This window comes from Entelurus aequoreus, linkage group LG07 (assembly GCF_033978785.1).
Source record: "Entelurus aequoreus isolate RoL-2023_Sb linkage group LG07, RoL_Eaeq_v1.1, whole genome shotgun sequence".
Lineage (NCBI taxonomy): Eukaryota > Metazoa > Chordata > Actinopteri > Syngnathiformes > Syngnathidae > Entelurus > Entelurus aequoreus.
The window spans coordinates 26,763,525-26,780,497 of NC_084737.1; the positions used below are offsets into that span (position 1 = coordinate 26,763,525).

General features: G+C 39.9%; 1 protein-coding gene across 1 annotated transcript in view; it reads left to right on the forward strand.

Annotated features, from left to right (window-relative positions):
• The first annotated feature begins 676 nt into the window (after positions 1 to 676).
• Positions 677 to 16,973, forward strand: part of c1ql4a (complement component 1, q subcomponent-like 4) — a 41,318-nt gene continuing 25,021 nt past the window's right edge. The window contains exons 1-2 of the mRNA XM_062053073.1: positions 677 to 891; positions 1,107 to 2,262. Of these exons, the coding sequence (XP_061909057.1) occupies positions 1,717 to 2,262 (546 nt within the window). The 5' untranslated portion in view covers positions 677 to 891; positions 1,107 to 1,716. The remainder of the gene's footprint in view (positions 892 to 1,106; positions 2,263 to 16,973) is intronic.

Below are 16,973 nucleotides of genomic sequence, written 5' to 3' on the forward strand. Positions count from 1 at the left end.
TGTTGATAGCAACCAAACTTAACTCCCCCCCCCCCCCCCCTCCATATCACACACCCCGGATTGTAAATAATGTAAATAATTCAATGTATATACTCTGATGATTATCTTGTGTGATGACTGTATTATGATGATAGTATATATCTGTATCATGAATCAATTTAAGTGGACCCCGACTTAAACCAGTTGAAAGACTTATTCGGGTGTTACCATTTAGTGGTCAATTGTACGGAATATGTACTTCACTGTGCAATCTACTAATAAAAGTTTCAATCAATCAAAAAAAAAAAAAAGCATAGCTGGGCCTATTGATGCCAAAAAAAAGTGTTACCCGCCTTTTCGACCAGGGTTGTTCTTAATGGCCTCGTAAAAACCCGGAAATTCAAAACAATGTTTGAGGCTTCGAGCCTCTGCTCTCAAAAGTGGAGCAAACGAGTGAGACGATAGATATTTTACAAACTGACATACTGTTACATGATTGAAGATGTAAATTTTTTTTTTTTTTAAAACGCATAAGATTCTTACTCACCATTGTTCGTGTCCGTGCCGCTGAGAGAGGGAGAGAGAGAGAGAGAGAGAGAGAGAGAGAGAGAGAGAGAGAGAGAGAGAGAGAGAGAGAGAGAGAGAGAGAGAGAGAAAGAGAGAGAGAGAGCGCGCACTCTAACAGGTGTGCGGAAACACGGCGGTCTGTCCAGTGGAAGAGTGGACATCCACATCGCGCACATCCCTCTTTCGGACCTACTTTTAAAAAAGTGCTTTTTCAACCACGCTTCACTCCACATCATGGTCGTTTTATAGCACCTTCCAACCCGGACACACACGAATGAGCATTTTGCGCTAATTGAGAGTCTCGTGCCACACTCTTTGTGTCTGTGGAATTTACAACAAGCAAAGGTAAGAAGATTTTCACCTTCTCGGCTAAAAATGTTTGTCATTCATGAAAAATAATATTGTGTAAAACACTTAAATATGACTATAATGGGTATTCAAATTAGTTATTCAATTTGAAAACATTTACTTGCATTTTACATTTTAGTGATTTTTTTTTAATGAATTCTGTATTACATTAGTGCAAGCTTTGATGTTTTTGCCATCTCCCTCCAATCCAGATATAAACCAAAGAGGAGGAATCTATCCATTACTGGACAGGAGAAACAACGATGACGTTGTCAAGGAGAAGATTGCTGGTCAACTTTTGTCACATATAGTCACACCCTTCATTAGGGCGGCTTTCATGCAAAAGTATTTGTAAACAACATAATCTGCAGCTTCTCATTAAGTGAGTTTGGCAGTGGTACCCACTTTAACTTAATTTCTATGCAAACAACTTGCCAAGTTGTTAAACAGTAAAACAGGACTTCATCAGAATGTATTTGTTGTAGGCCCAAATATTTATGACCTTAACTCCACAGTTTGTAAAAGTTTAAGCTTTGTAATCATTGACGTTTAGATTTTTTTTTTTTTAATCTCCAGTGGACATCACCATCATTTTTCTTGGACGCTTTCATCTGCTTGCGTCCCTCTGGCAGCCTGCCATTTGGCCAAGCTCATCTCTCAGTCCACTTTACCCCCCGTCTTCCTTTCCACAAAAACGGTCCGCTGAGAGGCTTCAACCTGGCGGGCACCATTCCAGTCAAGGGGGAAGAGGACTTCCTGACGCTGGCCGCTTCCCGGCTTAGCCGTAGGAAACGTGTAATCGGAGCGGCCGTAGGCGTAGCCATGGTTCTCATTCTGCTGGTGGCCATTCCCCTGCTGGTCCACACAACCAAAGGAGGGAAAACACGAAGTGGCGGCAGCCATTATGAAATGCTGGGAAGCTGCAGGATGGTTTGTGATCCTTACGCCACCTCACAGTCAGGCCAGGAGTTGACAGCTGTGTCTCCGCCGCCCCAGGATTACTCTGGGAAGAAGATCAAGTCAGGCATACGGGGACCTCCGGGAATCCCCGGCCCCATAGGAGCACGTGGGCCCCCTGGGGAGCCAGGCAAGCCAGGGCCGCAAGGTCCGCCAGGTCCAGGTCCTGGTGGCTACTCTCCCTCCCTCTACACTCCCAAAATTGCCTTTTACGCAGGGCTCCGCAAGCAGCACGAGGGCAGTGAGATACTGAAGTTTGACGACGTAGTAACCAACGTAGGCAACTACTACGAGCCCAGCACTGGCAAGTTTACCTGTCCACTGCCTGGCATTTACTTTTTCACCTACCATGTGCTCATGAGAGGTGGGGACGGCACCAGCATGTGGGCGGACCTGAAGAAGAACGGACTGGTTAGTAAAATGTGTGTGTGTGTAGGGATGCAACGATTATAGATTTTGACTGTATGATTATAGCCTGACTAATAATCACGGTTTCACGATTATTATGCATTGATGAATTTCACAACAAAAAAACTATAAAATCAAAAAGACATTATTTAGAGATTTGGATGTGTTATTTTATTTACTAATGTTGGAAAAACAGTAATCAAATCATAACATTAAAGAAACAGTAAAAAATAATAAATATAAACAAGAATATTGACTATTCGATTTAGAAACAATAATTTTTCACAAATTTTTACCAGGGATTGCTGATCGGTCGGCAACTGATCAGTATGGGCCCATTTTTAAAAAAAACTATGTGATGGCTAATGCCGATTAATGCCTTTTAACGCTGATCCCCTCTGGTTGACAGTATTTATTTTTAGTCTGCCAGCTGACAAGCGGCTAGCAGCTCCATACAGTGGGGAGTCACTTCCCTGAGCTAATAATATTGACCTCCATTACGGCAAATAACCTGCAATTCTTAATATCTTAAATAGCATTACCATGTAACATTATCACTGGAGGATAAAGCTAAACATTACACAAGTGCTCAAATATTTTTTTTGTAATAAAAGAGAATAAGGAACTATTTTAAATATTGTGTTGCTATGTTTACACTGTCAATAGCACTCACCATAAACAAATTGAAAAGTTTGCATGTATTGGAGCATGGGTGTCAAACTCTGGCCCGCCGGCCAAAATTGGTCCAATGTGTAATTTCACTTGGCCCTTGAGGCGATATCAAATTAACACTAGAGCTGGCCCGCCGATCATATACAGCGGCGGTGCCGCGGTAACACCGCATTCACCGCTATTTCTCATACTTGCCAACCTTCCCGGGAGATTTCCAAATTTCAGTGCCCCTCCCGAAAATCGTCACGTCCGCTTTTCATCCAGTCCAACGAGTGCTGGCCCAGTCACATAATATGTGCAGCTTCTGCACGCACACACAAGTGAATGCATTGCATACTTGATCAACAGCGATACAGGTTACACTGAGGGTGGCCGTATAAACACGTTTAACACTGTTAGAAATATACGCCACACCCACACCAAACAAGAATGACAAACACATTTTGGGAGAACATCCGCACCGTAACACAACAGAACAAATACCCAGAATCCTTTGCAGCATTAACTTTTCCGGGACGCTACAAGGTGTGTTGGGGGGGTTTGGTGGTAACGGGGGTGTATTTTGTAGCGTCCCGGAAAAGTTAATGCTGCAAAGGATTCTGGGTATTTGTTCTGTTGTATTTATGTTGTGTTACGGTGCGGATGTTCTCCCGAAATGTGTTTGTCATTCTTGTTTGGTGTGGGTTCACAGTGTGGCATATATTTTTAACAGTGTTAAATTTGTTTATAAGGCCACCCTCAGTGTAACCTGTATCGCTGTTGATCAATTATGCGTTGCATTCATGTGTGTGTGCGTACAGAAGCCACACATATCTTGTGACTGGCCGGCACGTTGTTAGAATGGATGAAAAGCGGACAGCTCGTAGAGGACGTTAAAGGCAGTGCCTTTAAGGCACGCCCCCAAGACTGTGGTCCGGGTGGACTACGAGATATAATGACTGATGAACACCTTCGTTCGATAATGAAGGTTGCCTCAGCTCAAAGCCTGAGCCCCGACATTAATGAACTAGCATCCAAGAAAAGATGCCAGGTATCTGGCTTTGGCACATCAGATTAGATCAGTGTGTTGCAAACTGAGTAGTTTAAAGTCCTGAATGGTTGGTTTATTAATGTTGATATTTACCTCAGAAGGCTGCAAATAGAAAAGAGGCATTCGATTTTTATTTAAATTGTATTTGATATGCCATTGATATTTTTTAATTATTATTATTATTATTATTTGAAACTCGATTTTGCATGTCACTATAAAGTTATATAAGCCTTGCTTGTTCAATATTCAATGCAAAACTTGTTTGGGTCCCTATTAAAAGGTTAATTTGTTCAACCTTGGCCCACGGCTTTGTTCAGTTTTAAATTTTGGCCCACTCTGTATTTGAGTTTGACACCCCTGTATTAGAGCCTTTATCCTTTCTTTGGGCAGATTTGGCAAATGGATACGTCATTGTCTTTAATGACTCCTTGGTCATATTTTAAGTACCTGTAAAGGTTCCCACACTGCCGACTGCAGCTTTTGTTCGAGTGGTAAAGGTTTTCTGCTTGTCCTGCTGCCATTTTTAAGCTAATAGCATACTAGCGTGCCTCTCAATAGGTGCGTATAAGTGCGTGCACCACCGGTGTGACTTTGTTTTCATTCTGTGCAGGTCGTGTCGAAAATAACATACCAGCATAATGTCTGCTTAAACACAGGGTGTAGTGGAGCCTTTGTTATTGAATAATCGTGACGTTTTTAATCACGGTTTATAGTAAAACTGGTTAATCGTTGCATCCCTATGCGTATGTGGAATGCATGGAAGTTTGTGCACAATAATGTTTATCTGTGGATGTATGCTCACATACACACTTTGCTCTCCACTACTGACTCACGTTCACCTACAACATTGTGCTCCTCACATTCAGAGCACATTCCACTTAGCAGGTGGCCACATGACAGACGAGAAATGAAAGCACAATCTACCTCCTCATTAAAAGGGGGATTCATACAGTCCACCGTCGCCGGCCACCTATATTTGCATTTGCAGATGTGCTGTGGCTAAATGACAAGTGGCAGAATGCAGCCGCCACCAAAAAGGAAACTGTCTAATTAGCGGGGATCACACACGTAGCTTGATTATCGCCTAAACAGAAGTGCAAAAGAGCACCGGAGAGACGTCCGTCACTACGTGGACCAGTCAGTTGACACCTCGGCTAAATTAATAATAAATGCAAAATTGACAGTCCACTCATCCACTACTGCATTCTCCAGACACTAATTAAAGACAAAGGGTCTGAAAGGGGGAAGAGGCAGGATAAATCACTGCCGTCTCATCACAGGACTCCAAATTCAGCTTTTTTCACCTCCATGCATTCATCATGCAGGCATATTTACTCAAATATCTAAACATGTGGCAAACCAACGACGATATATATACACTAGAGCGATCATCTATTGCATTATTTATGAAATAATAGGAGGTGTTTGAAATCTTTAGTCCTTAGCATCATTTTGCAATAGCATCTAAGCTTAAAATATCCCATCTAATGTCCAATATTGTCATTCAAGTCATCCTTACCTGCTAAATAATTGAAAAATTTTAAATCAGATCCCACTATACTTCCCTGTTCTATAAACCCCACACCCTGCTTGTTTATTGATTGTCCATTAATTATATTTTCGGTCAACTCAATTATTCAACTTCACCAAGGTTCATCTGACACACGTCAGGTGGCCTCTTTAAACATTTCCGCTAATAAAAGGCTCGCCTAACAGGGCTCGACAGAAAGCAAGCTGCTGGGCGGGGAAGGAAAAGAAGGGGTCGTGGGGCTGCAGAATACTTGATCATATTTGTAGATGTTCCAAAGCCCGCAGGCTAGTGGCTAGTCAGCCTGGGGTGGTGGCATGGGTTTAAAAAATGGTGCTATGCTTGACAGGTTGCATTGCTGAATCAAACTGTTTTTTTCATTATTGCCAAAGGTGCTTGGGCTTTATTTGTTGGCCACCTACGCTTAAACATAGGGAACCCCTTTCCTCACATTCTGTTTGCGTTCTAACATCTATAGCTTAAAGGCCTACTGAAACCCACTACTACCGACCACGCAGTCTGATAGTTTATATATCAATGATGAAATCTTAACATTGCAACACATGCCAATACGGCCAGGTTAACTTATAAAGTGACATTTAAAATTTCCCGGGAAATATCCAGCTGAAACGTCGCGGTATGATGACGTATGCGCGTGACGAAGTCAGAGTAACGGAAGTTATGGTACCCCGTAGAATCCTATACAAAAAGCTCTGTTTTCATTTCATAATTCCACAGTATTCTGGACATCTTTTGCAATTTGTTTAATGAACAATGAAGGCTGCAAAGAAGACAGTTGTAGGTGGGATCGGTGTATTAGCAGCGGACTACAGCAACACAACCAGGAGGACTTTGTTGGAGCGCTAGCCGCTGGCCGAGCTAGCCGCCGACCTCACCTTGACTTCCTACGTCTCCGGGCCGCCAAACGCATCGGGTGAAGTCCTTCGTCCTTCTGCCGATCGCTGGAACGCAGGTGAGCACGGGTGTTGATGAGCAGATGAGGGCTGGCTGGCGTAGGTGGAGAGCTAATGTTTTTAGCATAGCTCTGTGCGGTCCGGTTGCTAAGTTAGCTTCAATGGCGTCATTAGCACAGCATTGTTAACCTTCACCAGCTTGGAAAGCATTAACCGTGTATTTACATGTCCACGGTTTAATAGTATTGTTGATTTTCTATCTATCCTTCCAGTCAGGGGTTTATTTTTTTTGTTTCTATATGCAGTTAAAGCACGATGCTATCACGTTAGCTCGTAGCTAAAGCATTTCGCCGATGTATTGTCGTGGAGATAAAAGGCACTGAATGTCCATTTCGCGTTCTCGACTCTCATTTTCAAGAGGATATAGTATCCGAGGTGGTTTAAAATACAAATCCGTGATCCAAAATAGAAAAAGGAGAGTGTGGAATCCAATGAGCCAGCTTGTACCTAAGTTACGGTCAGAGCGAAAAAAGATACGTCCATCACTGCCTCTCAAGTCCTTCACTGTAACGTTCCTCATCTACGAATCTTTCATCCTCGCTCAAATTAATGGGGTAATCATCACTTTCTCGGTCCGAATCTCTCTCGCTCCATTGTAAACAATGGGGAATTGTGAGGAATCCTAGCTCCTGTGACGTCACGCTACTTCCGGTACAGGCAAGGCTTTTTTTATCAGCGAGCAAAAGTTGCGAACTTTATCGTCGATTTTCTCTACTAAATCCGTTCAGCAAAAATATGGCAATATCGCGAAATGATCAAGTATGACACATAGAATGGATCTGCTATTTCTGCTATTCCCGTTTAAATAAATAAAAATCATTTCAGTAGGCCTTTAACAAACACACAAGACTTGCAGAGTGAGTGAGAATGAATGAAAAGCAAGTGGCTCGACATGACAGGGACATGCTGAGATGTCCAGTTGGGGTGTATGAAAGGGAGGGGACAAGAAGACAAGTGAGTTGATGGCAATATGGGAGTAGGGGGTGAAGCAGAAGAAGATAGATGACTTAATGGAGATTTGGAGACGGTAGGCTGGTAGACGAGGCATTGGGGAGGCTGGCAGTGAAGGCCGGGACAGGCTCAGGCGCGCTGACCAATGGACGCCCACTCAGCACGTCTTGCCATGACAAGTCGTCAAGGTCGACCAGAAGAAGACAACAACACAACTGTGGATGCTGCACAAAAGCAAACCGTTTAATGATTCTGGTGCATAGTAGCTTGTATCCTGTCTTCTCACAAGAATGGTACTACAATACTTCAACTTTCAAATAATTTGAAATACGAGCAGTCTCTCAAGTTTTTGTTATGCTTTAAGTTGCGAGCATACCTAGAGTAACAAGCATTTTCACTGTCGGTTGAAGTAATATTTGTGTCAATTGAGCAATAGAGAGTTAATATATTGTTACCCTTTGCTGCTTCTGTTTTGTTTACACAAGAACCATATCTAAGTTTTGATTCGACCATTAACGTTCGTGTTTGAACGCCGCTCAGACATTGACAGAATCCTGCCCTCCAACGATCGGAACCAAGAAAGTTAGTACAAAGAAGATAACTCGTAAAACCAAATAAGAGAAACAAACCATTAATAATTTGCAGCCTACCTGGCAGGTCTGCCCCGTAGAATTTGTCCACATCACACAAGCTGCAGCCAGCACAAATGTCCAAAGGACAAACATGTATCCATAAAAATATTGACAAGCTGCAGATGCTGTGTTTATACCATTTAGCTCACAATTAAGACATACATTGGCTTTAACATTTATATTTTGATTTAACATTTAGGTTTAGATTTAACATTAAGTTTGGATTTAACATTTAGCGCTCACATGTAGATTTAGATTCGAGATTTAGATTTTAATTTAACATTTAGATTCAACATTTAGGTTTAGATTAAATATTTAGATTTTTACTTAATATTTAGATTCAATATATAGATGTAGATTTAACATATACTTTTAAATTCAAGATTTAGGTTTAGATATAACATTTAGATTTAAGATTTAGATTTCATCCATCCATCCATTTTCTACCGCGGGGGGCGCTGGAGCCTATCTCAGCTACAATCGGGCGGAAGGCAGGGTACACCCTGGACAAGTCGCCACCTCATTACAGGGCCAACACAGATAGACAGACAACATTCACACTCACATTCACACACTAGGGACCATTTTAGTGTTGCCAATCAACCTATCCCCAGGTGCATGTCTTTGGAGGTGGGAGGAAGCCGGAGTACCCGGAGGGAACCCACGCAGTCACAGGGAGAACATGCAAACTCCACACAGAAAGATATCGAGCCCAGGATTGAACTCAGGACTACTCAGGACCTTCGTATTGTGAGGCAGATGCACTAACCCCTCTTCCACCGTGCTGCCCAGATTTGGATTTATATTTAACATTTACATATATTATTTAGAGTCGACATTTAATTTAAACTGAAATGTGATGAAAATGAGCTATATGGGAGAAAGGTGAGTTAGATCTGAGAAATATATCCGCTAGAAAAATGTGACTGAACTCTTACATTCGGCACCCCATACGGGGCTGCATTGACGTATGCAGTTATGAGCGTGGTTGTGGAACACAATGTGCTCGCAAGTTGAGGTACTACTGTACTTGTACATATACTACCAGTCAGACCTTTGTCTACATCTTGTCATTTAATAAAATGGGAAAAGTGTGCCCAAATGTTTGACTTGTACCGTACTATGTTATTTTCAGCAACAAGTGTCACTGTGTCAGCTCAAACCAACCCTGCTGTTGTACATCCCACTAACCAGAGGTGTGGACTCGAGTCACATGACTTGGACTCGAGTCAGACTCGAGTCATGAATTTGATGACTTTGGACTCGACTTGACAAAATGTAAAGAGACTTGCAACTCGACTTAGACTTTAACATCAATGACTTGTGACTTCACTTGGACTTGAGCCTTTTGACTTGACATGACTTGCTACTTTCCCCAAAACCCAAAGATTAAAAAGTTATTTGGGAGCGCGCCGCTCTGTATTTTTCCTTTTCTTCGTCTGTTTCTATCAGCGTGTTGTTCCTGTCAGCTGGTGTGCTCTCAGTAAAACAGCCAATCAAATTAGATCTACGCTGTTTTCATCACACAGCTCTCATCCAATCAAATTGCAGGACAACCAATGAAGAAGAATTGTCAAACAATGCGGCAGTGAGAAACAATTATGCCAAAGTTAATTTCGTTCGGGTATTAAAACTACGACTCTGTCAACAAAAAACGAATAGCCCTATGCAAATCATGCAGTTCGAATATTATAGACGGAGACGTAACAACTTCCAACTTAGTTCGACATTTGAAGATGTACAAAGAAGGGTAAGTTTTGAATGTAAGCTAACGTTTATTGGCTAAGTAACGTGACTTTTATTTGCTGTGTAGTTAAATCAGTGAGGCTGTAAACTCACTGCTAACGTTATAACCATAGACATCTTATAAGGGTACGCAGCATCGCGCGCTACTGCCTACAGGCGCAGACGAGACGCGGGGCCGCCATCTTGGAGTGGTGATCCGCTCCACTAGTGCAATTCATTTGGCAGGAGCAATGAACTGTCAGCGCATTTAATTCATTTTACCTCACTGAATACCACTGATTTTCACGCGCCTTTTTGTTATATGTGTAGCTATGATAAAGGACACATGTTTTGGCGTGTTTTATTATTCATAGTTTGCTTAACAGTAATATAATATTCTTATACGCTATAAGTGACCAGACGTCCGAGATCAAAACTGGGAATATAATCCCAGAGAAAGGGGAAAAAAAACGGTCAGCTATTTTTAAATTGAAGAAACAATATGATTAGGTTATGTATACATGTGTATATCCTACATAAACAATGTATGAATACATTAGATATATCTTATAGACTGTATCTCTGTTGCTGCAGCAGCAGAGAGTTTATTCTGTCTTGACACTCTGTATTGATATTTTGTATTACATTCTTCCCTTAAATGATCATGTTTACAGTCATTGTTTTATATGTATTTTTTATGTATGTCGCTTTGGATAAAAGCGTCTGCCAAATACTTAAACATAAACATATACCTGTATAAACACCTGTAAGTCTTTATATCAGCTAAAACCACCAATCTGTTTCACTGGATTCAGAATAAAACCAAATTCTGTCTTACCCAACAATGTTAGTATTTGAATATTGTTACTTGAAGACTTATTCCTGGTTACAATTATACTGTTAAGAAAGTATTGTCTTATATTTTGCCTAAAATGAGAATGCATCATAATCAGTGGCGGCTGGTGAATTTTGTTTTAGGTGGGGCTGAAAGTTTGTAAACCAAACCCATGTAGGGGGGTCATCCTCCCCCAGAAGATTTCTTTGTGATTTTCACATACAAATATTAAAGATCTTTGCTCCTTCTCAACTCTGTGGTAATATTATTTTCATAAAATACAACCAATAGTACATTAATGTTAAATCTTACTTGTGAAAAGTAATCACCCGATTTCTATTTTCAACAGTCCGCTCATTTGAGTTGGAAAACGCTGAACACCATCTTTGTTTTCTACCTGTCAACTGTCAGTTTAGGCTGCTCGCCGGCTCCTCATCACCACTTCAAGATGGCGGCCAAATTGCTCGTGTCACAGCAGCCAATGCTGCGTCTACTTATAAGATGTCTATGGTTATAACGTCATTGCAAACACGGCAATATGTTGCGTCCACTGCAGTTCGCTACCTTATTCATACTTTTTGTCAAGTGATTTTTTTTAAGCAGGGTTGCATGAGGTACCTACACTTAACGTTACGTTAGTCAATGTATCACACACAGTAACGTAACGTTAGACGGCGATCAGCAGCACCGCGTATTTTAGCCACCTACAAATACACAAACATAGTCAAATAAAGGTCAGTTAAAATGTATACTATATTAAGAATATGTGAACATATTGCATAGGGCCCTGACATCTAAAAAGTACAACTCTGTTCATTGTTTTGTTCATGTTTTTATGTTTTTCATATGTACGCACACATCAACACACATACAGTATGAGATGAGATCAACGAGATAAGGTAAGAACAGGATAGAAACTGCTGTGGAACTACCGGTAGTTACAATGCAATGTGCCAAGGAAATACAATGTTAACACTTTTGTGCAAATAAGTACAGTTGCACTTGTTTTTTCAAATGTGTTTATTCTGTAAAGGAATGAGTTAAATGTTTAAAATGACTGGATAATAGTGCTATTATGAAGTGCAATGTCAGCACTATTTTTTTTCCTGCAATTTCAAATGCACTTGTTTTAATAAATAAATACAGCGTTTTAAAAGCATACACAATCTGTGTAAATATATTAGTCTGTGGTTAAAAGGACTTGAAAGGACTCGAAATTCAAAATGCAGGACTTGGGACTTGACTTGAGACTTTCCAGTCTTGACTTTGGACTTGACTCGGGACTTGCCTGTCTTGACTCGGGACTTGACTCGGGACTTGAGGGCAAAGACTTGAGACTTACTTGTGACTTGCAAAGCAATGACTTGGTCCCACCTCTGCCACTAACATCTAAAGTTAGTCTGAAATTTCCCCAAATAGTTGAGCAAAATTTAAATTTTAGAGTCCAGATGTCAACACGTCACAAGAGCCCAGTTCATCAAGTATCTAAGGATTGCATGCACCTTTTTTATTTTGAGGATTATTATTATTACCTTTTCCATTACTTATTTTGTGAAAATTGTTACTTAATCTAAGCAAATTGGAGGTTTGTGTTGGACCTTAGAGGTTCTACTAAAATGTAGGGGTGCACCAGAAAATCGATTCCCGTCTGAATTTCGATTCTTATTTATACCGATTCTAAATTAGTTAATAAGAGAAAAAAAATTATACAAAAAAAAAGTATTTTACATTTTTTTTAAGAATCTCTGGGGCGGTATAGCTCGGTTGGTAGAGTGGCCGTGCCAGCAACTTGAGGGTTCCAGGTCCGATCCCCGCTTCCGCCATCCTAGTCACTACTGTTGTGTCCTTGGGCAAGACACTTTACCCACCTTCTCCCAGTGCCACCCACACTGCTTTAAATGTAACTTAGATATTGGGTTTCACTATCAAAGCGCTTTTCTCTAGTAACTCTAGAGAAAAGCGCTTTGATTGATTGATTGATTGAGACTTTTATTAGTAGGTTGCACAGTGAAGTACATATTCCGTACAATTGACCACAAAATGGTAACACCCGAATAAGTTTTTCAACTTGTTTAAGTCGGGGTCCACTTAAATTGATTCATGATACAGATATATACTATCAGATATATACTATCATCATAATACAGTCATCACACAAGATAATCACATTGAATTCTTTACATTATTTACAATCTGGGGTGTGGAGGGGGGTGGGTGGTGGGGGTGGGGGGTTAGGTTTGGTTGTTATCATCAGTCATCAACAATTGAGAACAGAGAAATGGATATTGGAAGAGTGTAAGTCTGACTTGGTAGGATATGTAAAGCAAGTAATGGACATAGAGAGAGAGAGAGAGAGAGAGAGAGAGAGAGAGAGAGAGAGAGAGAGAGATCAGAAGGCATAAGAAAAAGTATCTACATTTGATTGTTTACATTTGATTATTAACAATCCAGGGAGGGTGTTAGTTTAGGGTTGTAGCTGCCTGGAGGTGTACTTTTATTGCGGTTTTGAAGGAGGATAGAGATGCCCTTTCTTTTATACCTGTTGGGAGCGCATTCCACATTGATGTGGCATAGAAAGAGAATGAGTTAAGACCTTTGTTAGATCGGAATCTGGGTTTAACATGGTTAGTGGAGCTCCCCCTGGTGTTGTGGTTATATAAATATAATTCACAATTCACATTATTTTTAGAACAATGTGTTTAGGCCATTTCCACGCTTACTTGCTGCTCGTATACATTATAATTCAGCAGCCAAGAGGAGCTTTTGTAACCTGTAATCTACTTTGAAAACGTTTTATTATCATTTTGTACCAAATAATACATTGCGAGAATTGGTTTGAATCAAGAATTGTGTTGAATCGAATCAGAATCGAATAGTCACTCCAAAAATCAGGTTTGCTGTGAAATTCACATTTCTACTCTACTGTACAATATTTTTTCAAGGCTTATTGTTATTATTATTATTGTTGTCATACTAAATTATACCTAGTATTGTTATAGTCACAAATTGTTAACAGCTATGATCTAGGAGCATTAGAAGTATCTGAAAATGTCCAATTAAATTATCTATCATACATTAAAATTGCAATCTGAAGACACAAATACTACATGATATAATCATTTGTTGCCATTTAAATTTAATATAAATATAGCTTCTGACCAAGCATAAATTGTGATATTGTCTACTGAGAGGTTTTCAAATTTGAATTAGTTAAACTATCCTCAATGTGGCCCCCCAAATTGTACAAAAATAGGAACAACTCAAGCAAAAATTGTAGAATAATTGCATTGCATTTCTCTTTGTCCAGAATGCTGCTATAAGGTCTCGTGAGAACACAACATGTGTGTAACGAGTAGTTAGTAATGTGATGCCAGCGTCTAAGGAGGATGTGCTGACCGCGGTAGGGCTTCCGTGGGATTCCCATAGATCCAATACCTATTACATTCCCTAAATCCCCACTCTGTGAAGCTGACATGCTCACACCTCAATCTAACTTTCACAAATCATTGCAGCCTGACAGGGCTTCAGAGTCTGGGGATTTGTGATTGAAGAGCACACGTCTCACTTCAGTTGCTTCCATGTTGGTGACAAGATACAATCAAATAACGTGGCATTGCTGTGTAAATGTTAACATTGCTAAAGACAATCCTTACTGTAACCGCAATTTGCTTTGCTTTTTGTACAGTTTAATTAGGTCTTCATAATAAATACTTTGCATAAAACGCCAGATATTTACTTAAAGAGTCCACTAAGGTGGCTTAGTTGTGTTGTATACCTTTCTTATTAATTTCCAATACATTTGAATTAGGAAGAATCGTCATGTTTCTTTCTTTCTGTTGTCTGAATTGTGGTATTCTGTCACGTATTAGACACAACTCTCACAATGGCTGTGGGGCATTTGGCTACAGCTTTTTTTTAACAATTGGAAATGTAGGCATTTCTGTTGGCGTTGATATGGAAATCTATTTGGGAGTGGCTTGTTTCCAGAGAGGAAGAACCTACAGAGACTCATCTCTGACAGATTTAATTAAACATCGTTTGTTGGTACCTGGAATCTGGTGCAACATATTAAAAAGTTCCTTTCTGTTACGACCAACCCCTCCATCTCCCTGAAAGAAAACAAAAATGTTAAGAGCACAACTTCCATTAGTGAAGTCATTATTGAAATGTTTCTCTTATGGCTATTTTGATATTATTATTGGGGACAGAAATCTGGCAACTTACAATTTGATTCCGATTGTTAAGGTGACGATTCGATTCAGAATCACTTTTCTTAATTCAACACGATTCTCTTTTCAGACCAATAGACAGCGATGTGCTCTGCGCCCTTCAACAAACTATTTTGGTTATTTTGATATTAATATTGGGGATAGGAATCTTAAATCAACTTACTATTCTCATTTCAAACCAATTCCAGCAATAGATTATTTGGTATATAAAGATATATAAAAATCGATCAAAAATATGTATGTATATAAAAACATGTATGTATATAAATATATGTGTGTATATATATATATATATATATATATATATATATATATATATATATATATATATATATATATATATATATATATATATATATATATATATATATATATATACACATATATGTAACGGGTATAAGAAATACTTTGATTATTTGAGTGAAATTCCTGCTAAAATATGTATATTGGTTTGTTATGCAATGAGAGGTCCAATTGCGCCATTTGCTGGTACCTGAAAAGTCTGTAGATATGACCGCAAACCGGAAGCTATTAGTAGACTTCCGGTTCTCTGCTAATGGTAAGCCACATTTTGGTATTGCTCTGCAAAATATTATAAATTACACTAAAGCTAACGTGAGATTTATTGTAAGATACACAGTTATTTAATGGCAGTTGAAATGCTATGTTGTGGAATTTTCGTTTTGAATTGGTTATTGCTCACGTCAGATGTCCTACTATTTTGCACTGAAGTCGATATTATTTTCCCCCTGTAGACATCGAAAGCAGCAGAGGTGCTAACCACATATTGTGTGTATGTGCGTTCTGATCACTCATTGCAGGTAATAATTGTTGCACTATGTGCGTTTTACGTGTCAAGACGTTCATGATTTAAATTTGTATTGTTCGCCATTTTAACATGGGAACCACGTGGTCTGTCATATTCGCTAGTCACCATTAGACAGTGCTAAAAGTCCATTTAATTATTTGTGTCATGTCTTGTATTGTATTTTGTATTTTTCTATTTTCTATTTCATAAATATATAAAAAAGGATGATGTTGGTTAAAAACCAAGTTAAAAATATGTTGTATTGAAAGATAAAAGCAAGTTAAAATCACTATACGATCACACACGGAAAAAGTACACTGTTAAAAACCATTGTATTAAAGTCCTACTGAAACCCACTACTACCGACCACGCAGTCTGATAGTTTATATATCAATGATGAAATCTTAACATTGCAACACATGCCAATACGGCCGGGTTAACTTATAAAGTGACATTTAAAATTTCCCGGGAAATATCCGGCTGAAACGTCGCGGTATGATGACGTATGCGCGTGACGTAGTCAGTTAAACGGAAGTTATGGTACCCCGTAGAATCCTATACAAAAAGCTCTGTTTTCATTTCATAATTCCACAGTATTCTGGACATCTTTTGCAATTTGTTTAATGAACAATGAAGGCTGCAAAGAAGACAGTTGTAGGTGGGATCGGTGTATTAGCAGCGGACTACAGCAACACAACCAGGAGGACTTTGTTGGAGAGAAGACGCGCTAGCCGGCGACCTCACCTTGACTTCCTACGTCTCCGGGCCGCCAAACGCATTGGGTGAAGTCCTTCGTCCTTCCGCCGATTGCTGGAACGCAGGTGAGCACGGGTGTTGATGAGCAGATGAAGGCTGGCTGGCGTAGGTGGAGAGCTAATGTTTTTAGCATAGCTCTGTGCGGTCCGGTTGCTAAGTAGGCTTCAATGGCGTCGTTAGCACAGCATTGTTAACCTTCGCCAGCCTGGAAAGCATTAACCGTGTATTTACATGTCCATGGTTTAATAGTATTGTTGATTTTCTATCCTTCCAGTCAGGGGTTTATTTTTTTTGTTTCTATATGCAGTTAAAGCACGATGCTATCACGTTAGCTCGTAGCTAAAGCGTTTCGCCGATGTATTGTCGTGGAGATAAAAGGCACTGAATGTCCATTTCGCGTTCTCGACTCTCATTTTCAAGAGGATATAGTATCCGAGGTGGTTTAAAATACAAATCCGTGATCCACAATAGAAAAAGGAGAGAGTGTGGAATCCAATGAGCCAGCTTGTACCTAAGTTACGGTCAGAGCGGGAAAAAAAATGTATTTCAATGCATTCTAGTCCGTCACTCTAAC